General features: G+C 40.4%; 1 protein-coding gene across 1 annotated transcript in view; it reads right to left on the bottom strand.

The window, feature by feature from the left end:
• NKTR (natural killer cell triggering receptor) overlaps positions 1–25,292 on the bottom strand; it is a 38,622-nt gene that overhangs the window by 7,388 nt on the left and 5,942 nt on the right. Inside the window, 11 exon segments of the mRNA XM_032682618.1 lie at positions 1,070–1,203; positions 1,205–1,216; positions 3,113–3,200; positions 4,951–5,103; positions 6,206–6,428; positions 8,668–8,813; positions 9,679–9,708; positions 17,719–17,806; positions 19,514–19,558; positions 20,266–20,373; positions 22,309–22,383. Of these exon segments, the coding sequence (XP_032538509.1) occupies positions 1,070–1,203; positions 1,205–1,216; positions 3,113–3,200; positions 4,951–5,103; positions 6,206–6,428; positions 8,668–8,813; positions 9,679–9,708; positions 17,719–17,806; positions 19,514–19,558; positions 20,266–20,373; positions 22,309–22,383 (1,102 nt within the window).

Here is a 25,292-nt window from a genome sequence, read left to right as displayed (position 1 = left end):
AATAATGGTTATACATAGTATTTTTTAGTTTTCCTTTTGAAGTTTCTGTCTCATAATTTGACAGAAGCTCATATTTAGTATCAAGTCAGAAATTTTGGAGAGTTGGCTTCCATCCATTGCACAGTTTGCAATTGCAGAAGGAACATATAACCAAAGCAATAAAGGGTCCGTGGATTCAGTTGTCTCACTTGGTACCCAAAGAATCCCTATCACCCAGTCAGGGGCTAAAGGAAACCATGGAAGTTTTAAGGTTGGAAAAGACCTTTAATGTGACCAAGTCCAATGTCAACCCAATATCATCACCTTGTTCACCACCAAACCTTGTCACAGAATCAACCGGGTTGGAAAAGACCTCCAAGATCATCAAGTCCAACCCTTCTCCAACCCCGCTGTGGTTCCCAGACCACGGCATTGATGCCACATCCAGTCTCATCTAAAACACCTCCAAGGAATGGAGAATCCACCCCCTCCCTGGGCAGCCCATTCCAATGGCTGAGCACCCTCTCTGGAAAAAATTTCTTCCCAATACCCAACCTAAACCTCCCCTGGCACAGCTGGAGACCAAGCCCTCTTGTCCTACTGCTGGTTCCTGGGAGAAGAGTCTGACCCCCACCTGGCTCCCCCCTCCTGTCAGGGAGTTGTAGAGAGCGAGGAGGTCTCCCCTGAGCCTCCTCCTCTCCAGGTTGAGCCCCCCCAGCTCCCTCAGCCTCTCCTCACAGCACTTGTGCTCCAGTCCCTTCCCCAGCCTCGTTGCTCTTCTCTGGACCTGCTCCAGCCCCTCCGTGTCCTTCCTGAACTGAGGAGCCCAGAACTGATGTCCTGAAGAGCCACATCCATGTTTTCTCTGAACAATTCCAGGGATGATGACTCCACCACTTCCTTGAGCAGCCTGTTCTTTACAACCCACTCCATGAATTGTTTTTTTCCTAATATTTAATCTAAACCTTCCCTGGCACAACTGGAGGCCGTTTCCTCTCGTCCTGGTACATCCACCTGGTACATCTTCACAATGTGTTAAACACTGTGTAAAAAAACCCCCAGACCATAAAACTTATAATAAGGATCTTACTTATCTCCTTTGCTCCACTTCTCCCCACTGGGAGGTCGGTACGTCCTCAATCTCTGCATCTCCTCTTTCCAGTGAGGAGGGGTCTCACTGCTCTCGTCATCCTCGGACTCGGAACACGACCGGGATCGAGGGGGGGGTGTGGTATCGCTGTGAAAGCACAGAAAAAAAACCACATTATGCAACTTTCTTACATAGCAAACTGTGTCTTTTCATACTCAGGGTGTTTTACAAAGCCTGAGGGGGGCCAGAAGCTCACCCTTTTCTCCTAAACATAAAAGGAAGGATCAAGGAAGAGGCCATGGATTCACAATTACTGCAGATAACTATCTTTTTTATCTGGATGTTAAAGCACAGATGTTTCACTTCAGTTAACAGGCACTTAACTGCTCATATGAGCAAAGACAAGCCCTATTCCAAAGTTACTGCTGTTCAGCTTTGCAGAAATGAGAATCCAGTTTAAAACACCTTCCAAGCAATAAAAAATAGAAAACCAACAAAAAAAAAAAACCAAACTAAACCAAAAAAAACCCAAACACTAAAAATCCCAAAACTCTTTCACAAAAAAAGAATAAAGAAGCTTCATATTTAAAGAACTATGCTTAGGAACAGCATTTAAGTAGGCAATAAGAGCTACTTGTGCAGCAGACAAAAAACCCTCTAATATAGTAAATTGTGATTTTGCACTACCCAGTTGGATACACACTCAGGTAAATTCTGTGAGGAAATCAGATGCTCCTTGACTCAAGAAAAAACACATCTGGATTTCACTCAATTATTTTGAGCCACTTTTGAAAGCAAAAGCAGGGGAAAAAAAAGTGTTGTCCCCCAGAATAAAATCAGAAAGATGCACGTGTTGATTTATTCAGTTAATTACAAAAGTCTTTAAGATACCCTGTTTAAATAAAAAAATATAAGGATAACCTTCCATGTAGAGCTAATTTGGGCTGAAGGAATGACTACTTAAAAAAGCTTTTACAGATGACTGTGAAGGTATCATGGATCTCCCTAATTCTCAGACAGTCTACTCAGGAGCATCTTGGAATCTACAAGTAAATATTCTGGAAAACATCAAACAACTTCACCCCAAAGAGAAACTGTTGCTGATCAGATTATTAGAGATGGCAGAAAAATGTGTTTCTCCAGCTAAGTGCTGGCCCTAAATGACACCTTGTTCTCATCCTTCATTTTTTTCAAGAGGGCATTAAAATGATTAAAAAAAAAAAAAGAGAAACCTAATGAAGCTTTTAATTAGAATATCTATAGATATATTGATATCTGTATATGCACTTTTCTTTTTGAGAACTTCCACTTGCAAAAACATTTGGCAGGACCAAGGCTTCGTTTGGCTTTATGGTTCCCCAAATGCCACCTGCTAAGCTGATCCAGGAAAAGGTTCTCCAGGGGAAGAATATGCTGCAATCCAATGGAATCAAATGCACAATTACAGCAGCTTTTCTTACTTTTTCCCCCTTGTACTGAGTGAAAAACAACAGCACAGCTGTGCAGCGTTTAGGGCCTGGATTGTGAGTTATTAGAGAAGAAAAACTTTTGAATTATATATCAGAAAATGCTGCAGACACCCAGGACACTGCTGAGCAGCTTGGTGTGTCTTATGTTGTTGCAGTCCTAATGCTCAGAGAAAACACAAGGAAATCCAATGAATAGGGAAGAGGAAAAGCTCTTGTCACTTCTCATTGCTTTGGATCTTGTGGCTTGCGTGGGATGAATCTGCCTGAATTAGTTTCCATCTTTGAAAAGAAACAATTTCATTCTTATGTTTGGAGACTTCTTGTGGCTGAGAATTAAGCCTTTGTTTTCCCCAAACTTTAAGAGAGTAACAAGAAGGAATGGAAACCTGCATCATAAAAATCAGCTACCTGACAATATTTCAACCTCCTGAACTAGAATGCAAATAAATACATGTGAATAAACACGTAAATAAAGCATCCTACAAAGCCTCCAAGGAAAGTCAAAGCTCAAGGTCAGAGAAGATACTCTGGGTGAGAAGAAAGAAATAGATAAATAAATAAAACTGTCACATACTATTGTGCCTCTTCCTTTAATTTTTCTTCCGGATTTGGAGACTGATGGTTTCTGGTCAGTCAGAACTGGAGTGGCATCAAGAAGCTTCCTACATAAATTAATAAAATATGAGCTTGCATGGAAAAAAAACCCAGTTAACTTAACCTAATTTTAAGTTAATAATGAAAAATATTCATCATCTTATTCATTCATTTTGAGGCAGAACTAAGAATTCGGTGAATTTTCCAAGAAATGAGACAATTTTGCAACAAAAGGCAAATCAACATGTATTTGTTTTCAAGCAAATGTGCAGCCTGATGTCTTTACACATAAATAAATGCTAACAAAGGACTTGCAAAATCCTGTTACAAGAGGTTAATTTGTGTTTGGGGCAGAAATCCTGAGGGCAACATGAGCAGAAGAGGTTCAGGATCTCAGTTCAGGAGAGCTCACAGGTTCTAAAGTCTTCTTGCTTAGGAAAGAAGAGGGAATTCAATCCTCCTTTTTACAGTTTGTGTAATGTCCTCAAAAGAAATAGTTGCTAAATCTTTGGAAATATGAGTGATGTTCCAAGAAAAGACTTACAGGAGACTAAACCATTAATTGAAATTTAAACAAACAAACAAAAAAACCCAACAAGCCCCCATGTCCCCCAAACACAAATCAAACAAAAAACAGCTCAAAAAACTCCCCCAAAAAACCCTCAAAACTCAACCCCCCCAAAAAACAAAAACCCCCAAAACCAAACAAAAAACCCCCAAACAAAAAACCCCCCAAACCGAAAACCCCCCAAAACCAACCCCCAAAACCCTCCTAAAACCAAAAGACCAAAAACACCCCCAAAAACCAAGACTCCTCAAAACCCCCAAAAAGCCCCCAACCTCCACCAAAGAAAATCCCAAAAAACAAAACCCAAAAAGCCCCAAAACGCCTCCCCCCAAAAAACCCAAAAGAACTCCCCCCAAAATAAACCAAAAAAAAACCCCAACACCCTCCCAAAAAAACCCCAACACCCTCCCAAAAAAACCCCAACACCCTCCCAAAAAAACCCAAAAATCCCCCCAAAAAAACCCAAAAATCCCCCTCCAAAAAAAACCCCAAAGACAAATTATAAAAAAAAATCAAAACCCAAAAAACCAAAAACTGAAAAAAAAAATACAAAAAAGGAAAAAAATAAAATAAAAAACCTCAAACCACCCCCCCCCCAAAAAACAACAACAAAACCACCAAACCCCCCCACCCAAAAAAAACCCCAAAAGAACCCAAAAGACAAAAAAAACCCAAACCAAAATAAAACAAAACACCAAAACCCTAAAAACCAAACCCCTGATTTTTGAGATATCTGGCACTGTAATGTCTTAACTCAGAGTCCAAAACCAAGGAAACTTGACAAAGAAACAACCCAACTGCAATTTAGTGGAGGTGCAAAACACAAATTGAAATTATTCTCATGAACTCCTGACTTCCTTCGCAGCAAAAGATGGGTATTTTCTCTCAGTCAAACACTGATGAGTCCTAAAATTCTGGGTGACTGATTTTGAACCCAAGTTTCTTCTTTGGTCTAAGCAAGATGAAAACAAATCACCTCTCCCAAATCCAAGTTTCCCTTGCAGTTAAATATTTGCTGTGGTTTTACACTGGCAAATTTTTGCCTGGGATTTTTGATGCTTGAGGAACAATGAAACCAACTCAGGAGATGGAAGGAATATTACAGAGAAAACTGTAAAAAGGACAATTAAACGCCGGAATTCCGGCCACCACCTGCTCCCAGCGCTAAGGAACAGGGATGTGAACAGGAATATTTCATATTTCATGCACAGTTTTCAGCAAGGCAGAATAAAAAGCTCAGAGTTCCTTACGGTTCAGGCTCTACATTGACAACAGGCACATCTCTTCTGAGCAAAAATCTATTTTCAGGCACTGGGGGGATTTCTTCAGGACGTACCACGGGCTTGTCCCTCTTTGTGCTCACGTCCACTCTGTCTGGGACATCACTCTTGTCAGAAAGGCTGCTATGGGGAGAAGCACAGTCAGCTGTCAGCTGGGAACACACCTCTTTTCCAAGAGAATTCCAAGATAAGCCCACCTGTTGCATCAAACCCAAAGATGGTTTAACAACCCAACTGTGTTCAACAGCCCATTTCAGGCTAAAGGAAGGATGCTCCTTTATTACTGGGGAGAAGGTTCAGTCCTTGCTTTGCAGCAAATAATTTTGCTTTTAATTTACACCTTGCCATGAAATATTCTTGAATATCATCAAATATATATCAAGATGCTGTTATTTGCCTGAAGTCTCACTTGAACAGCTGTACTTTTAATTTACAGCTTGTCATGAAATATTTTTGAATACCATCAAATATATATCAAAATCCTACTAATTTGCCTGAAGTCTCACTTGAACAGCTATACTGAGCCCCAAATACTTTCACAAGCTGAGATTTACTCATTTCAGTGTTGCTGTAGCTGCTGCCTACAAAGAACCTGAATTCTTTCCTGAAAAACTTTAATCAACCAGCTCAGCTTTAGGGTTTTTTGCTTGTTTGGTTGATTAGTTTATAGTTTGTTTATAAAATCAAGCATCAAAATGCAAGCTTAAATAAAAGCATTTTCATATTCACTGCAAGTGAATTCCAAGCCAAGCCCACCCCAAACCTAAAGATGGTTTAACAACCCATTTCAGGCTAAAGGAAGGATGCCCCTTTATTACTGGGGAGAAGGTTCAGTCCTTGCTTTGCAGCAAATAATTCTGCTTTTAATTTACAACTTGCCATGAAATATTTTTGAATATCATCAAATGCATATCAAAATCCTATTAATTTGCCTGAAGTCTCACTTGAACAGCTGTACTGAGCCCCAAATACTTTCACAAGTTGAGATCTCATTTGTTGCTGTAGCTCCTGCCTACAAAGATCTTGAATTCTTTCCTGAAAAACTCTACTCAACCAGCTCATCTTTAGGGTTTTTTGCTTGTTTGGTTGGTTAGTTTATAGTTTGTTTATAAAATCAAGCATCAAAATGCAAACTTAAATAAAAGCATTTTCATGTTCACTGCTTGAAACCACAGGAGAACTTCTCATATTTCTCCAAAATTCTTAAGTTTAAGGGACTAGTCACCGTCTTTGGTTTGAGCTTCGCTTGCACCTTGGATCCTCTTTCCTCCTCTCCTCCTTCCTTCGTTTTCTGGACTGTTTGGTTTTAGTTCTTCTTTTCCTCTTTCTCCTTCTGCTCCTTTCATTTTCAGCTTCACTTTCAGATGAGGATTCTGAAGAGCTGGATGCACTGGAGGAGGACTCGGAGCCTTCGGAGTCAGAACAGACTTTCTTCTTCTTCTCCAAAGCTTAAAAGATATTTTAAATTTACACTGTGTATATGGATTTACACAGCATAAACCAGACTATTTTATATATATAAATATAAATTTATAAATGTTGATTCAGAGGAGCTTTGTGACCTTTTTCACAAGGAGTTGCATTAAAGAATCACTATGAAAATACATCTAATTGTGTCCAGCCCAAATCCATATTGGGAGATACAAATAATTTCCAGCAAAGACAGAGTACACAGACAAGCAAGGATCATTTATAGTAAAAAAAAAAAAAAAAATAAAAATAGTTTCTTTAAAAACAATGCACAGGCTGCAAAACAAAGTTTAAGAACAAATTAGTTGCAGCCTCAGTTGTATATTTTTTATTTCTAAAACTGTCATTCTCTCTTTTCTGCACCCTCACACCTTTACACAATCCGTGCTCTTGATTTTCTCTAAAGGATGCAAATAACAACATTGTACTCAAGGAAAGTCAAAAATTAAGTAGAAAATGCAAACTTGTAACACTGCACTGTTTCACAGCAACTGTCCAAACATATATTTAAGGGAATTTATATTCCATGAATACTTATGAAAAGGAAGATTATGTTGACTCCATATACTGCTTATATTAATGTTACATGGTCTTAAACCTTTGCAAAGTGCACAAAATCCAACTGCAAGAGAAGCATGTTTGTGTCTCCCTCTGTCAAATTCAGAAAAATAACTCCTAATTGTGAGTTTGCCACACGAATATCCAACATAACTAAGGAAAGTAGGAAGCAGGAACAACACATTTCGCAAGGGACAAATTTTAGGTCAGAAAACCTTTTTTCCCTTCTCTGTGCCTTCCTCACCCACACCGAGACTGAAGTTGTAGAGGCTCGTAAGAATTGACTGAGATCAGAGATTTACTATGATGATTTTTAGATGTTGGAATAGTTTTTATATTCCCTGAGAGCAATGGGAAGATCCCTGAAAAGCTTGGGAATTCCGTGCTGTAGTGGTTTGGACTTTGTTTTTCCCCAGAGGATAAGAAAAGTGGTAGACCCCAAGGGGTGGAAACCCCTGGAAGTTTTGAATTTCTGTCCAATGAGCGCTCCTGCAAAAAATGTAAACATATCACAACCAGACCGGAAAAGAAGAGTTGTAGTTTGGTGGTTAGAAGAAGGTGGCCATGTTGTGAGCCACGAGGAAGGGGCTCTGAGCCCCACAGGGGGGGCTTTGGCCCCCCAGCCCCAGCTGGAGCCTGTGGGGACCTGGAACAGCATAATGCTGGGCTAGGTGCCTATAGTTATGCCGGGAGATGTTTTCTTCATCGTGGGCAGTGGCCGTGGCAGTGGCCGGAGAAAGCAGCAGCCAGAACTGAACCGAAGAAGCAACAAAGACATGCAGCACCAGAGAAGGGACTCCTGGAAGGAGACCTGAGGGAAGGAGAGTCAGCAGCTGAGTTCTACAGAGTTCTTGGGGGTAAGAACTGATACCAGACCCCCCAAAACTCCTTTGAGACCTCCTGGAAGGAGGAAGTTGATAGACTCTTACTTGAAAGAGCCTTGAAGTGCAAGATGCACTGCAGAGAGGAGCTGAGAAGCTCGGACGTCCTGAGAGCTCAGCCAGGACGGTGTGGGAGGTTGGCCTTGAGGCCCTCCCTTGCTGCAAGCTACAAAGAAGCTCGCAGCCTGAGACAGGGCACAGAGGCCCTGCAAGGAGCTTGAATCTCCTGAAGATACCAGACCGTCACGAAGACCCCCTGTGCTTCGTGATATGACCGTGGTGAAACGACCTTGTCTGGGGTGACGAAGCCCACGGAAGACCACTCGTTTGGAGAGACGAGTGGCCGAGGGGGATACCCCCCCTCGTGTGTGCTGGCAGAGATCCAGCTATCAGCTGCTACAAGAAACAGAAGAGACAGAGAGAACCTGCTGCCTTAGAAGATGCTGCTGCTTAGAGACTGCTACTCTGAAGAAGCTGCTGCCCTGAGAGACTGGAAGGGATCTGTCTCTTCTTTCCCTCCTGGACTTTTATTTGGAGGGGAGAAGAGATCTGATCCATTGTAAATACTTATGTCATGGTAGAGATAGTTGTAGTCGTGTGTATAATGTATTGTAGTATTTATTTGTACAGTCATTGTAATATATTCCCTTTCCCCATTCTGAGTCTGGTTGTGTTTTGTCTGGAAAAAAACCCATCTCACATTGGGTTGAGATGTGGGAGGGGGGATGGAGCTAGGGAATTGGAATTTGGGCTATCTCAAACCATGACACGTGCTCACCATCCTTCGCTGATCTGGTCACGAGCACCCCGCAGTCGATGACCCGAACGTCTGCGTAGGGTCGACTTGCAGTGTCAGTTTTGAGGTTTTCTATCTGTTCTATGACTTCAAAACCAGAAATAACCAGTCCAAAGACAACATGGACACTGCAGAAAGAAAACATTTAAAAGGTACAACACATTTAGAAACGGCTCGTGGTTATTTTTCCAGCGGATTTCAGGGTTAAATAATTATTTTTTGACTGATTTCAGATGTAAAAAAAACCCGGTGTGAAATAGAAACATTCAGCTCCTAATGTGTTAAAAATAAGATTTTATTTTAAATTAACTTAAATGCTAAGATTACATGCAGCATAAAACAGAGATCCACTCTGCTCCAATCTGAGGGAAATACATGATGTCAGTCTACTCTCAGGGTGAACAGACCATAATCCCCCATCCACCCTTCTATTTTAGCAATTTTGGGCAACAGACATCAAGAGTCCATATATAAACATGACAAAAGGGCAGTTTTCCCCAGAGAAGAACAATTTATAGGTCTCTCCAAGCTCAGAATACAAATTCCCCACTGGCATTGCAGGGACAGTTATAATTCAGGAATCCTCAGTTTTGTTCTACGGTACCACAATTTCTCTTTCCTTCTTTTACTTGCCCCATAAATTTTGGGCATGAAAACACGCCTCAGAAAAGGGATTCAAAGGACTATTCAAAGATGTTAAACTTGACAACTCAACTCACTGATTTATGGGCTGAGGGCAGCAACCAGTTTTTAAAGACATAATGTCAGGATTTAAGGCAATCCAAGTTTTTGTCCAGCTTTAGGAAATAAGCTGCAACTTGAAATTTTGATGGAATTCAAACTTTTGTTTCCCAGCTCGTTCTATTGTATAATCTTTCCCAGAATTAAGAATTTGTTTGCCCATTGTTGTCTACTTTCAATGCAACATGTGAAGGCTTAAACCCTTCAAACTTTAGCCACCACTGGAGAAAAGAAACTGGAAAGGATTCTTACCCATCGAGATGAGGAGCAGGTTTTGTTGTTCTGTTTGACAAACAGCAAGATGGGAAGATGGTAAAATAAAATAAAATCAGGGATTCAGATGAAGTGAAAGAGGAGAATGACACAGGGAAAAAAAAAAAAAAGAGGTGAAGGTAAGACAAAAAAATAGTGGAAAAAATTCAGTTACATACATGGAATTCAACGAATTAAAAATTATTAAAACTACAGATTGTACAAACAAGGCTTTTTTAAGCTTTTACATGAAATTTGTTTGAGGTTTAACTAACTGTGCATACTTGAAAGTTGTACCAAGTATCATTTTATGCATGCAGTAAACAATTTTCAAACATGTGTCTTTAAATACTCGTTTAATATAACTCTACAATCTGTAATCACAGAGAAGATACAATTGGGCCACAAATAACGGGTAACTAGTGGAACTGAAATGGTTCTGAGGTTATTAACTTCTTAGATGACAAGGTCACTTTAAAGTCATGTATTTTAAAAAAAACAAGAGTTATGATATGTGAGAGATTCTCTGCTTTTACCTCCCTCCCCCCACTTCCTTCTCCCCCTCCATGTACCTGCTCGGCCTCAGGAACACAAAGCAACAGTTCTGCCTTAAATCAGCCAACACTTCAGCTCATGAACTCCCAAAAATCCACAGCAGGACATTATGTGCCACCCTACAGTTAAATCCAGACTTCCTCCCTGTTTTCCAGCTCCTCCATTCAGCCTGAATGGGAAATGCAACTGCATTTTGTACCCATCTGTTTGATTCTACGACCTGGTGTCTCTATCCTATTCCAAACCCAAAATAAAGTTACTTTTCCAAGTGAGCCTGAGCTCCTGCTGCACAGGGAACCCTCCTATCCAGACAAACATCAGAACCTGCTCAAATATTGGGGGAGAAATAAAGTAGAAGTCCAGGTCGTTTGCAGTTGAAGTTACTCTAATATGTGAAAACATCTTTCCTCTCTCTCCTCCCAAGCATTATTTTGCTTTTCAAACCTTCCTCCAGTGAGCTCCCCTCTCTCAAAATAAAAAAATCAATCACAGATGCTTTTTCTAAATTTACAGTGGCACAGATTGGGTAGGATGAAGTCAGTTTTTCAGTGCTCTAATAAAATACTGCTTCTTAACCACATATCTTCCCTGGAGTTTTGAGCTATTAGGTCACAAAACACTGCAGTGCTGGAACACATCCCAAAAGATGGAACTGTGGATCAGGAGTGTTTACACTCCTGATTTGTTTTTAAGCTCCAAATGCCAAGACCTTCCACTTCTGTAATGCTAAATAATACAGAAAACTTCTTTGGTTTAACACAGGGGAATAAATGCTATTAAGCCACTACTGAATTTCTCAATATTGGGGGTGTTCTTTGGTGTTCCCTTGCTAATAAAGGGTATTCCTACAAGGAGAAAAATCCTTGCAGCTTTTGAATTTCCTTAAGCAAGAGTTAACTGTGTTAGCAACCTGCTGTTAAGTAAACACTTTAAGGGGGTTTAATTATAAAGCTGATTTAAAGGAGTGAAAAAAGAAGTGGTTTCCTTCCATGAAACCAATGGTATGGAAGATTTAGTGTTTGGAATTAGCTGGGAAGGGCAGCAGGTTCAAACAGAGGGGCTGTGGAGGCTGTAGCAGCATTTGAGACCAATTAAGTAAGGAACTTACTGTAGACTAGGCCTTACTGAGCAAAGAAAGGGATGGTTGGTGCTTAAAACCCATGCAGAGGTTTCTCCCCTTAAACTGGCAATTTGAGAGAGAAAATGGACAAGGTTTCTCTCCTTTCATGGAGTGAAAGCACAAGGAAAAGCGTTATCCCAAGGGAAAACCTTTCAGGTGCATGACAAGGAGTTGGGAGACTGAACAACTTCCCACAGGAAGCAGATCCCCAAATCCTTGCTGTGCTTTTGAATGTTTTCTCACCTCAGTGCTGGGGCTGGAACACGACCTTTATTCTGTGAGTGTGCCCTTTAAAAGAGCATTTCAAAAAGTTTTCTGCATCAACCCTTCAAACTTCATCAGGAGCAAAACCTACCTCCTGCCTTTGCACTACGGAAACCTGAAGTCAGGGTGAGTTCCTCCCCCAAAATGATATTTATTGGAACATTTCTAGACAGAATTTCTATTAATTGAAAACATTCAGCATCTGCTTTATAACAGATACAGTTATCCAGTTGGATCAATACCTTTCTTCACTCAGGTTTAAATGGGTCTAAGATACTGCTGAGGAGAAAATCATCTTTTTTTTCATAAAAGCATTTTATCACCCACCCCCCCCAAGAACTTCAGGCCTAGCAAAGGGTTCAATGCACATTAACAATATGATCAGAAAAACAAGAAAAGATAAAAACAGAAAGAAAAGGAAAGGACACAGCCTTAGAGGAATGAGACATTACCTTTGGAGCGCACGATGTAACACTGTTTCTGTAAATTTTACACAAAAATGGCAGAAATAAATTGTAATACATTTTCAGACAAAACTGTGTCTATGTTTTATCAAATACAAGGTTAAAATTCATATTAATCAAGTCGTATGCAGAACAAGGATGCCTAAAAGAGGGCTCTAAATTTTCTTGAGAGTACAAGGTATTTTGAAAACTAAAAGTTCTCCTTAAAAAGCAAAAAGAAAACTACAGACAAACCCTGTTTGTCACACTATTGCAAAATCAGTCAGGAAAGAGAATCCTCCCACTCCCCTCTAAGTCTCAACCCAGCAATGCCCAACTTGAGGTAGGTGAATATTCAATTTCTGTGGGTTTATTCCCACGTTTGCAGCTTCTCAGGGGTTCAAATGCTCCACTGAACCCCCTCCTAAGGGAGGAATTTCACAGGCACAGCAGAGCTTAAGTGTTTGGGTTCCCAAATCAAAGGTGTAAAGTCTGCAAGGGGACAACTTCAGACATTTCAGACTTGGCTGACAGCTCCCTTGCTTTATGAAGCTTTTCTAGAACTATGAAAAATAGGTGTTTTCTTTTTCATTGATTGCTCCTGTCCAGAGTTCCACAACAACAGACCCACTGCAGATGGAAAAAAAGCCAAAATACCTGCACCAGTTAATACTGAGCTTTAGGGTCTGGTCTAATTCTGAGCAGTAGCAATGGTTTAAAAATGCATTATCAGTTGAGTTTAGCCACATTCTCCCCCCCCCCCCAAAATAAACTACAGGTTATTAATTATGCCTCTGCTTATTCGAGCACCAGAATGATCTTTTTGTTACTTATTACACATAAAAGTATCCTGGGAACGTTTTTGCATCAACTTTTCATCAAGCCAATGGGACCTGCTGGTGTGATAAGTGCACATGAACCACTATTGCTCAAAGATAATGCAACATCAGCCCCTTTCATTTGACATTTTTTTGGGGTTTTACATGAATAAACTGTTCAATAGTTAGCTCAAAGGTATTTCATTCACAGTAAAAAAAAGAAAAAAAAAAAGAAATTATTAACTGTTGATTAGAAAAATACCTGTTTTGGGACACCAAAAAGAAATGAACTGCTTTTAACGAGCTGGTAATATTCAGAAATAATTTGTAAAATCAAAACAAAAGAGCCCTCACAACTTATTTTATCCTTCATTTAGCAGATCAAAGGGGTTAGTTTGTTTGAATTTAGTAACTAGGCATGGCACCAGGCATTTAAACATTTTTAAAACAAAAAATAGCTATTTAGTTCTGAGCAAGCAAGCAGAGCTTGAGAGACACATTAAAACCAACGACACCCTCAACATGGAAAAAAAAATATAAATCTGGCAGTAATAGGAGATCAGGCTCAAGTTTTAAATAGTTTTTGAACAGAGGCAAGAATTTGGGCTGATAAGGAACACAGTGCAGACTCCTCTCAAAGCTGCAATAGGGATGTATTCCTCAGCAAGCTACAGAGCTAAATAACAAGGCAATAAATTAATTATTACACACAACTTCCCAGGGAAAATAAAACAAAGAGGTTGGTTATTTTGTTTTGCTTCCTGTTGTTTCCTTATTGTTCATTCTGCACAGGCACTTCTCATTTTCTATTAAATGTAGCTTGACAGATTTTGGATGACCATGGAAGCAGAGTTAAGCCCAGGTGAGCACCTGGAGGATCAAGAGTGTCATTAATTTTTTTTTTTTAAGAACTTAAGACACTCATTTTCACAAGAGTTGCACTTATTTTAGTTGTGACTTTCCTTCCTGGCAGGTTGGGAATTGTCAAATGCACGATGGAGCTGCTCCAGAGAGACAAGAGATCAGCTCAGCTCGAGTGAGAAGCAGAGGATGTGGCTCCAGAGGAACATTCCCCACAGGAAAACAGCCTGGAATATCCAAGACCAGACCAAGTATCCCCCACTGGACTCTAAATCAGGGGCCTAAAGACATCAGTTGCATCTGTGCAGTGCTCTGGATGTGCTCCCCCAATAATTACTATTAATATTATATTATCAGCAGCAATTCAAAGCAGGTATTGGAGATCTAGAAAAAGGAAGATGATTCTAGAGGGGTTCCTGCCAACCTCTGCCCACCCTAGGGATTCTATAGCTAAATATCCACGTGGAAATGGGACAGGTAAAGATTAACACACCCAGATGGTGTTTAGAACACCTGCAAAATACCTGAGGGTTCTAAAGGAAGTTATTCCCAGAAAAGAGTCAGAGACTGGTGCTCTCTGAACATACAAACAGCTGATTTATGGCCTGGTGCCTTACAACTGTCTTCAACACAAGCCTGGAATAAACTGCTACAACAGATCCCTTTGGGAAAAGGGAAGTGAAATTCCTGTATTTCACCTGAATGGTCTCTCTCACAACGTGCTCCTTCGGAGCAGGAAATGTTTCTCAGGCACACCTGAACAGACGTGGCCTATTTCAAATATATCTGCATGAAACACATAATCCTTCCTCAGCCAAACACCCTCCTTTCCACCCAACTCCTGCTCTTATTCCAGTCAGGAAAAAAAAGTGGGGGAAAAATCAGTGCACCAGCACTAAACACAGCACCTCTGATATTACACAGAGACACTTCTGACTCCTCATTCTACCTCTGCACTTTGCCAGTTTGCACCAGTGCTTTAATTTCAGGTCATTCTTTTCACCCTGCCCTCCCTGGAGCTTCCCAACAACACTTCCACTGCCTTTTCTGCTCTACTCTCTATTATTGCTTAGAAATTCTTCAGGTTCAGTCATGCCAGAGAAATTCCTGCCAGTCAAAGAGAGCTGAGGATATTTTAGGATGAGTCAGATGCCTGTTTACATTAAGATGAGCCTGGAGCTTCTATTTCGGGTAAAACTGACCACTTTAAATCAACTTTTAATGATTTTTAGGCATTGCAGAGTCCTGTTGTGACTGGCTTGTCAGTGCAACCTGCCAAAGAGATTTGCTGCCTGATTAATCCCTGTAAGGACCCCTTATTCCAAATGACACTTTTCACTGGTAAGCAGGGAAAGCATTCCTGATGAATAAGGAAAACTGTTTTAGTCAGGATTCTTGCCATTATTTCAGCCCTACTTGGACAAATATATAAAAGAAAATCACTTCTTGGCACTCCTTCTCTGTTACATTAGATGTGCACAATAAACAAGAGTTCTCAGCCCTCGTATGTATGAAAATAAATGCAAAAATCTAAAGAAGTTCAGAAAGGGATGAGCTACTTCCCTTCCTACAGATCTAATCAATAAAATTAAACACATTCAAACATTAAAAAAAAAAATCTAAAGGACTGCCTTTCACACACTTTTCAGGTTATACATTTGAAGGACAAAATTTTCCTAATGGTAAACTACAGAGAAACTGAGCATTACTTGGAGTATAAAAAGCACATTTTAATTTCAGCTTAAAGCAAATGACTAAAGGAAGTGAATATTTGACTAAAGCAAAGCTGTATGGATGCACAGTACAACCCCTCAGGGCATCAGACAAATGCTACCAAGCAAGAGTAACTGCTTTAATAAACTGCATTTTGAAGTTCAGGCAGAAACTACCCAGAGAAAACCTGCAGCAGTCGTTTCCCACTTGGAATTCTGACTCACTTCCCCGACTCCAGGGCACTCGTGTCATTTAAGACATCCCAGGATATCCAGGAAATCTGCCTGGGGCAGGAAGGTAATCAGAACATCCCCATCCATCTCTCCCAGTAGCTGAAAGCAGGTAGGACACCCCACCAAGACCCTAAAACCAGCTCTGGATTCCTACAGGCAGCTGAGGGGAATCCACCTTCCACAGAGATAACTGTTTAAATCTCTCTCTCTGAATTCCCAAACTAACACTTTCTCTTCATGTTGATTTCATGAAAAATCAGATTTTTTTTTTTTTTAAGAAGTCTGCATCTTTCAAAATACTTCTCTATTTGGGGAAAGTGCTCTTAAATTCTGTTTATTTTCCTGCCCAAGTTATAATTTAGCATCCAACACAACCTGTGTGGGGAGAGACAAAGGTGTTCAAACCTAATCAAACCAGCTGAGTCTACTAAAGCCTAAGGGGGAAAAGATGACTTTGGAATTAAATGCAGGAGAGAAAAGAAACTTTAGAGCCCTCAAATGACAGCTGCTTGACTCATGTGACATCATTAGGTTTTCATGTATTGTTCAGATAAGCTTAAAAATGGAAAATCGTGGCAAGAGAACCCAAAGGAAGTCACCACGTAGTAAATAGGGAAGCAATGCCTTCAGAGAGCTTATTTATATAATATATATATTTATATTCAGGGTATTGTTTATACAGACTGTTTTAATGAGCACACAGATGTATTCAGATTTATATGTAAGGAAGCACAGACATCTACAATTTCCTTTGAAGGTAAGAGAAACCAAGTTTTGAAGCAACTTTACCACTGTGGAATGTCTGAACTGTGAAAGACCCTCTCTTAAGGTTCCTTGTGCATTTTCCATTTTTAGGACATTTTTTTTTTTAGGAAGAGGCCTAAAAATGTCTCTTATCTGAACTCCGTCAGATCATACTGAAGAGCTTTTTCAGGCAAAGAAAAAATAAAAAAGGAAGATTCTTGAGGACAATTTACTCCTTTCCTGCAGACAGGGAAGCGCCATTCATTCCTCTCCCCCAAGAAAGATGGCAAAGAGGAAAAAAAAAAAAAGAGTTTTTCTAGTTAAGTAACTACTCTAAATTTTGCTTTTGAAAACCCCAGCTGTTGTTTCACAAAGTACTTCTCAGCACAAGACTTAAGTTATAAAGTTGCTCTTTCCAAACACAAAGTGTTAAACATTAACGGGAGGCAATTTGTAAGAGGAGGAATAATCACAGGAAAATTAGCAAGCTTAAAAATACCGATAATGACCCTAAAATACAGCTGCTTTAACCAGAAAACCCTCAATTATCAGACCTGAGTATTTACTAAAGGTAGTCATGTGTTTTCTACAATTTGAGCAGAATGTGGCTACCAGAATGGAAAGTTTTTTTTAAGTAGTGAAGAAAAAAATCTGATTATCAGCACATAATTTTACATAGTGTTGGTACTAGAGTATTGGTATAAGCACAAGTAAACACAATTATGCAGCAATACATTAAAAAAAGCATGTCAGAAGCAAGCACAAAAAGTGATAATAATAAGAAGAATAACGATAAGCAAACAAAAAACCCCAATAAATAAAAGCCTGGGAAAAAAAAACCAACAAAAAGAAAACAAACAAACAAAACTAAAACAATCCCCCCAAAGTAAATCATAAATCATCATATTTTAAGGAGCACATGCAAAACCAGATAAATCACCTTTAAGTCTCACTGCCCTTTGCATACAATGCTCCCACATCATAATTTGCAGACAATCTGACAAAATTTGGAGGGCACAGAAAAGCAAAGAATTTATTTTCTGGACGCCGAGAACGTAACGAAATCAGCCCTATTTTGAGGGCAAAAAAAAAAAAAAAAGCAATGAACATCCAGCTTCTAACCCAAATGAAGGCCACCAGCCATTCCTAGTGCATTTTACCACTCCATCCCAGTTAAAAATCAGGTGGATTAACACGGATATATAGAGGATTTTAGCAATACCATCTTTCTCATGAACGGCGCTTCTCTGTGTAAGAAAAGCTCGACTGTGGGATCAACATCTACTCACATGAAAAATTGGGAACCATTGGTATGTTTCCCTCGGTTTGCCATTGACAAAAGGAACGCTCTGTCATGTTTGAGAATAAAGTTTTCATCTGTTTGAAGAAAAAATATGTTTGTCAGATTTTTTTTTTTCCCCTGACAAGGCAGGCGGGTTTTTTTTTTTTGTTTTTTTTTTTTTTTCTTAGTAACTTATGGATGCTACGAGGAGAAATTCTGCTGCTGCTGGAGAAATGTGAACAGGGTGGGGGGGAAAAAACAGGTTTAAATAAAAGTCTCTTAAAAGCTAAAGTTGAGACAAAGCAGAGAAGTTTCAGATATAGTGCAAACATTTCTAATGAAAATAATTAAAGTCGTTATTAGTGCCTCCGATTAACATTAGATTCTCACAGATTTGGATTTTAATTCTTATTTGGATAAGAACAAGCTTGGCAGAATTACATTCTAAAACAAGACTTAACATACATGATATTGTTATTTATACTCCAGGTGGAAAGATCAGGAGAAAAAGCCATTTATTTATTTCCCTGGCATGGCACTTAAAGATGCCACCTCTCCTTTGAAAACTGGAAGGCTCAAAACATACAAGGGAAAAAAAACCCACCTAAATATCTGAATCTAAGTATAAAACCAATTAAGACTAAACTAAACATGCATTTTATATTCCAGTGAATTAAAGAGGAGCTCTGGTTGCACAGCATTATAATATAGAACCTTCTGAAGGTCATTTTCAGAAGTAAAAACAGTAATTTGAGTGTACAAAGCTGCAGCTTTTTAGATTATATATCAAAACTCAATCCTGCACATTCAGCACTCACCGTGTTGAGAAACAAACCTTGAGTAACTTCTTAATTTATGGATCTATTAAAGACTTCCCTTGACCAAAGATTTTAATACTCCAACATCAAACTAGGTCTCTTTTTTAAGAGAAACTTCATGCACAACCAGGCAGAGCTACTTGCAACCCATACAGAACAAATACATCCAGTGTCTTAATATTTGAACACCACAGTAGCCACTTGTTTTTTCAGAAACAATTGTCTGTCTTTTAAACAAATACTTCATAAACTCACCATTTTCCTTCCAACAGATTTTTTAAAAGAGGTAAATTTAATTTATTCACAAATTCTTTGCAAGGAAAATAACTTGTGCAGCTTGTAAATAACACTTCAGAAATGAACACTAAGCATACAAACCTTGAGTAGGGGAAGGGGAGGAAAAGGGACATTAAAAAAAAAAAAAAAAAGAAGAAATAACTGTTTAGAGCTGGAAATTATGGCAGGATTCTCTCTCAGAATAAGTCATTAACCCTCAGAAAGGTTAGACACAGAACTCTTCATTTCTCCAAGCAACACAGATATCCATCTACAAAGGGATGTATCAGTTGTCTATATATTTACTAGGGAGGGTACAAGGGAACAGAGTTTGAATTTGTGTTACTGAGCTTTTGTCTCTTACCTTTTCATTTTGCAAAAGACCACATTCTCTATAAACAAAAGAATATGTTGACAGTTTTAGGCAGGAAGATAGGAGTTTATTCATGAATAAAGTTGCCTAACCTCCATGCTGAAAGTCATGTTTAACCAATAATGTTAGCCTTAATTAATTGTCAGTTAAAGTTAAATATTAACAAAAAAAAAATTATCTGAAAGTCATGCATATAAAAAAGAATTCTCATGCAACATTAGTTTCATGCAAAAGGTGATCTATGAGTAGACCTGTTTTCATTAAGTAGTTTGGGAATCAAGACTTGTTTATCTCAGAACTGAATAAAGAATCTGCAAAGACATATTTCCTCTTACCTTTGAAATAGCCACCATAAATAGATTCACCTCCTTTTCCATTACCTACACATTAAAAAGCATCAATTAAAACTTTTATTTCATTTATCAAAAGCTGTACATAACATTCCACCAGTGTTTTACAAGGCACTGCTACTTTACTCAACACAGGAATATTCCTTCTCCACAATCATTTGATTGGGCACAAGATTTCAGGACACATCAAAAAAAGATTTTGGTAAGGAGAGGGATTTCTAGAAAGGGTAACAGGATAAAACATCCAGTTGTACACAGACTGCAGGGAAGGAAACAAAGAAACTCCTGCAAAATCTTCCTTCAGATACTTTTAAACACCTAAGAGTTTGCTCACTACTTAACTGTTAAATTTATTCCAACAGTTTTGTTCCTGTATCAGTGTTGCCTCTGCTGCAGACACTAGAGTGTAAAAGCACTTCCAGTTTGGATTGGAATGGTTTTAATAAGATAGAAAATGATGAAACCCTCCAGCAAGGATTTAACACATCAGTTGATGTGTCAAATGGCACAGTAAGCAATGGCACAATAAACCAATATTACAGCAGCTGAAATATCTTCGAATTTCAAAAATTAACAAATGGGTGACCTGGGCTACACTTCACAGCAAAGGAAATATTTTTGTGGCATTGCAATACTTGCCATGGCATTTTCTGAGGTTCTACACATTATAACCACATCAGTTACAACGTTTCTGTTCCCTTTAAAAAAACTCCCCAGTTTTCCAAGTGCTGTTTTACCTTCGCTGAAGTCCCCCCCCTGAATCATGAAGTTTTTAACCACACGATGGAATGTGGTGCCCTTGTAGCAAAGCTTCTTTCCAGTTGTTTTGCCAATTCCTTTTTCACCTGCAGAGGAGGTTAAACAGAAAGAATCTACAGATTGTCACTGGACAAATCATTCCATGGCTTTTACCTTCCCAGTGCCCATGGATATGGGAGTCATCAAAGAGCAAAGCTATAAAAGATAACACAGTCCTACCCTGTTGCCTTTTCACCATCTATAAATAGCAAAAAGGGACTCTTGGGAAAATTAAGTTGTTCCTTAAAAAAATTTCCTCCCTTTCCAAGGAAGAGTGTGCTAATCCACCCAGGATAATTTATAAGGAAACAAGAGTTCAGGATAATGATGGGTTAACTGTTTTCTGTGGTTGCAGCTACACTCAGCTGCAGCTCACAGAGTCCTCTTCAGAGCACTTCCACATCTGGATGTGCCAGATGATTCCCAGGAGAGAAATGTGAGCTCAGAACAGGCTTCAGCTCAGTTTCAATGTGATCCACGCTTGGAAAAGTGGGATTGAGCTGCTCCAAGCATGTGTCACATCTTCACCAGGCCATGCACAGTGCCAGGCCACCCCTCAATGCCAGCTGGAGGTCAGGGGTGCTGGTGGTTTTTGAGGCAGGTGATCCCAAAAACTCAAGCTGCATTAACATTTCCTGCCAAATCCAGAAGGAAAACCACACTGAGCATGTGGATGGGGAGGTGTAGTAGGTTCATGAGGGATTTATACTGCTCCACTCAGGGAATGTCAAAGAGACACTTTAGCTCCTGGGAAGAGGGGAGCTGGCAGAACACGGCAATTAAGAATATTATTTTTATTATACCATGCTCAACAGCTGAAATCCCACACAAACCACATGTACAGGAGTTATTTTGTAAGGGGACAGGATAAAAAAACCCCAATATTCACTTTCATACCACCACTGGTTATGGAAGAGGCATTTGACAGCCAGTCAGAGGACATTTAACCTCACAAATGCAGGTATGCTCCTCACCCAGAGACAACCCCACCCTTTACAATCTATTATTCCTCCACCCCAAATTAACTGACAGCTCAAACATCCCAAGTTTGCCCTTCCAAGTAGCCCATCCCTGCCAGGATGAGGGCAAAGAGCAGTCTGTGGCACAAAAGCCATTCAGGGCACTGCTGTTTATGGGACTTACAGAAGTCTTCCCTCAAATACAAGTTCTTTTCCACACCCACCATCCAGGTCTTCTTCTACCCCAGTTTTATTTTCCACAGGAGTTATGCAAGCAAAGCTGTTTATTACAGGCATGGACACACCCCCTTTCACCCCAAAACATGCCCCTCTTTGCTACAGCATTGGGAATCCCACCTCAATCAATCCCAAGGAATATGTGCCCACATTTTTGGCCATGTTCCAGCACGTCCCTCAGGCTGTGGATAATCCCCTTGGAGAATGGGATCCTGCACGGCACTTGACCGTGGAATTGAGCTGGGACACTGAGATGTGAGCTTTCAGACCACTGCTGGAAGTTTTAATCTCATTTTTTACCCTCCTTGACAGCATTGCCACGACTTTTCCCAGGCAGGGAAAACACAGAGCAGTTTGTTCCACTGGTTGGAGCTGCAGCACCTCCCCGAGCTCAGACACTTTTCCACAACAGCCAGCACAAAGCTCACGGGTTGGGCTTCTCTTTTCTGAATTTTTTTGCCCTAAATGTGTTTGATTTTTGTTTGAAAGAGACAAAATCTTTGAGCTCCATCTACTTGTAACCCCTCCTGCCTAAGCAGCTCTTTCCATGTGCTGCAAATCACTTGGCAGTGGGATGTGGAGGAGGAGTCACACAGGGATTGCAAGGGATAACCCCTGGGCAGGTGAGCTTTGCCAGCCTGACATACACTGAATTAGGTGCTGAGTGATCCCCATTATACAGCTATTTAGCTCCTCAGATAAGCCCGTGGCTGTGCTTTATACTTGTATAAACAAATAATAATTGCAAGACACCATAAAAATTTGAAATATATTCGAGTTATTTACCTGAGCACAAGCAAAGGAAGTTTTTGCAAGTCTTCGGACAAATGTCTGAGAAGAGCTGAAACATAATTCGACCAACTAGAAAACAGTAATAAAAAAATAAAATTAGGAGTTTTATAACTCTTTGGAATCAAAGGAGAAAGTCTCCACACAAATAAATCAGCATTTGTAAAAGTATCATTTTCTGAGAAAAAGTTGTTTCACTAAGCAGAATAAGAAAGCGTCTTAAATATGCAAATATTAAAATAAGCTGCAAGGAAGAACAATAACAACTGTAAAAAATTAAGTAATATCATTACAGTTAATTTATTAACGATCCTAATGGCCCCATTTTGATTTGAACCTGGAAAGCCAAACTGATTTACTAAAATAGTTTATCATGTCAGATCTGTTTTGAGAAAGATTTGCCATAAACACAAGTCCTCAGAGAGCTGGAGGAATTCCCTCCCCAATTACCATGTTTATACAAATGCATTAATAATCACATTTCCACAGTTTTCCCCAGGATCATGACCTAAAAAGTCCAATTTAGTTTCATGCCATGTTAAGGATTACAGATGCATTGGTACTTTTGGCCTAAAATCCTTCAGTTTAAAAAACAAAACAAAACAAAATAATAAAACAACAACCAGATAAACCAAATAGGAAAGATGAAAGGCAGGCAGGACTAATTGCCAGATACTGTTAACTAAATATTACTTTCTCTTTTTATGTTATCTACCTTCTAAAACTATTAAAATACGGTTGAAAAATTATTTAATATAAAGAAAAGTATTTTAAAACAAACTATTCCCAAATATATGAAATCTTTAGAAAATACATAATTAGCCCAGAAAAAGTTGTATCTCCAGGTTGTGAAATAAAACCATAGAAGCCACACTGTTGGCCAGCATTACAAGAAGACCAGTAACAATCTATCAATGAGCACTACACTCTAGTGGTGCACACTGGTAAGACTTCAAGGATCATTTTAAAAAGTAACTACTCCAGGAACAAATTCTCTTTTCTTGCCTTTAAAGAAAAAAAAAAAAAAACCAAACTGAAGTTGAAATGTATTTCATTTTATGCCAAAAAAAAATAAAATTTAAGAGGCTCCCAAGAAACTGCATTCAAGTTTAAGGCTTTGTCCAAATATATACAATTATAATGAGGTGAATTGTTGGCTCAGAAAGGAAGGAATGAAATAACACCACCTGAATTTTGTACTCTTAGGTAAAAATTCCAGATGCCTTCAGCTGTTGAAATGTCTGTGTCTCATTAAGTGCAGTAAGAATGTTCTCTAAGCATTCATCATTACAGCAGGAAAATCTAAAGGAAATGGGCAGGGAGAGTGTCCAAAGAATGAAGAAATAGGGAATATTCATGGATCTCACATCAGACAGCGGCTCTGTAACTACCACTATGAAAAGGGAGTTATTTGGAGGTAAAGACACCATTATAAGCTGTGAGGATTGAAGATCCATACAAAGAACACAATGGAGGAGACACTTCAGCAGAAAAGTTACCCATTTCCATTAGAGCCCAGGAATCCAGGAGAACAGCAGTCCCATTCCCATTCTTCTGCTGGAAAAGTGCTGAACTGAGCCAAGTGCTATAGAAAGCCATGGACAGACTTCACAGAACCATGGAATAGAATCCCAGAGTGCTTTGGGTTGGAAGGGATCTTAAAGATCATCTTGTTCCACCCCCTGGTAAGGGCAGGGACACCTTTCACTCTTCCAGGCTGCTCCAAGCTCCATCCAACCCGGCCTTGGACACTTCCAGGGATCCAGGGGCAGCCACAGTTTCTCTGGGCATCTTGTGCCAGGGTCTCCCCTCCCTCATAGGCAAGAATTTCTTTCCAATATCCAATCTAAACCTGTGCTCCTTCAGCTTAAAGCCATTCCCCTTTGTCCTGTCCCTCCATCCCTTGTCCCCAAGTCCCTCTCCAGCTCTCTTGGAGCCCCTTTGGGCACTGGAAGGGGCTCTCAAGTCTCCCTGGAGCCTTCTCTTCTCCAGGTGAACACTCCCAGCTCTCCCAGCCTGCCCCAGGGGAGAAGATCCCTCCTGCATTCTCTGTGTGAAAAAACACATGATGTTCTCCAGGGAGGAAGTTGCCACTATCCCCATTCTCCTCAGAGAAGAGAAATACAGCCCAGCTGCTGATTCCAAGGCGCCAGCTGCTGATTCCAAGGCGCCAGCTGCTGATTCCAAGGCGCCAGCTGCTGATTCCAAGGCGCCAGCTGCTGATTCCAAGGCGCCAGCTGCTGATTCCAAGGCGCCAGCTGCTGATTCCAAGGCGCCAGCTGCTGATTCCAAGGCGCCAGCTGCTGATTCCAAGGCGCCAGCTGCTGATTCCAAGGCGCCAGCTGCTGATTCCAAGGCGCCAGCTGCTGATTCCAAGGCGCCAGCTGCTGATTCCAAGGCGCCAGCTGCTGATTCCAAGGCGCCAGCTGCTGATTCCAAGGCGCCAGCTGCTGATTCCAAGGCGCCAGCTGCTGATTCCAAGGCGCCAGCTGCTGATTCCAAGGCGCCAGCTGCTGATTCCAAGGCGCCAGCTGCTGATTCCAAGGCGCCAGCTGCTGATTCCAAGGCGCCAGCTGCTGATTCCAAGGCGCCAGCTGCTGATTCCAAGGCGCCAGCTGCTGATTCCAAGGCGCCAGCTGCTGATTCCAAGGCGCCAGCTGCTGATTCCAAGGCGCCAGCTGCTGATTCCAAGGCGCCAGCTGCTGATTCCAAGGCGCCAGCTGCTGATTCCAAGGCGCCAGCTGCTGATTCCAAGGCGCCAGCTGCTGATTCCAAGGCGCCAGCTGCTGATTCCAAGGCGCCAGCTGCTGATTCCAAGGCGCCAGCTGCTGATTCCAAGGCGCCAGCTGCTGATTCCAAGGCGCCAGCTGCTGATTCCAAGGCGCCAGCTGCTGATTCCAAGGCGCCAGCTGCCAAATAACTGAGAGGTGTCAGTGCCTGCAGGCTCCAGAAGGGACTTTTAGCCTTAGGTATAAATTGTA

This window comes from Chiroxiphia lanceolata, chromosome 1, assembly GCF_009829145.1.
Source record: "Chiroxiphia lanceolata isolate bChiLan1 chromosome 1, bChiLan1.pri, whole genome shotgun sequence".
Lineage (NCBI taxonomy): Eukaryota > Metazoa > Chordata > Aves > Passeriformes > Pipridae > Chiroxiphia > Chiroxiphia lanceolata.
The sequence above is the reverse complement of the archived record's forward strand: the minus strand, read 5'-3'. Positions and strand labels throughout refer to the sequence as shown.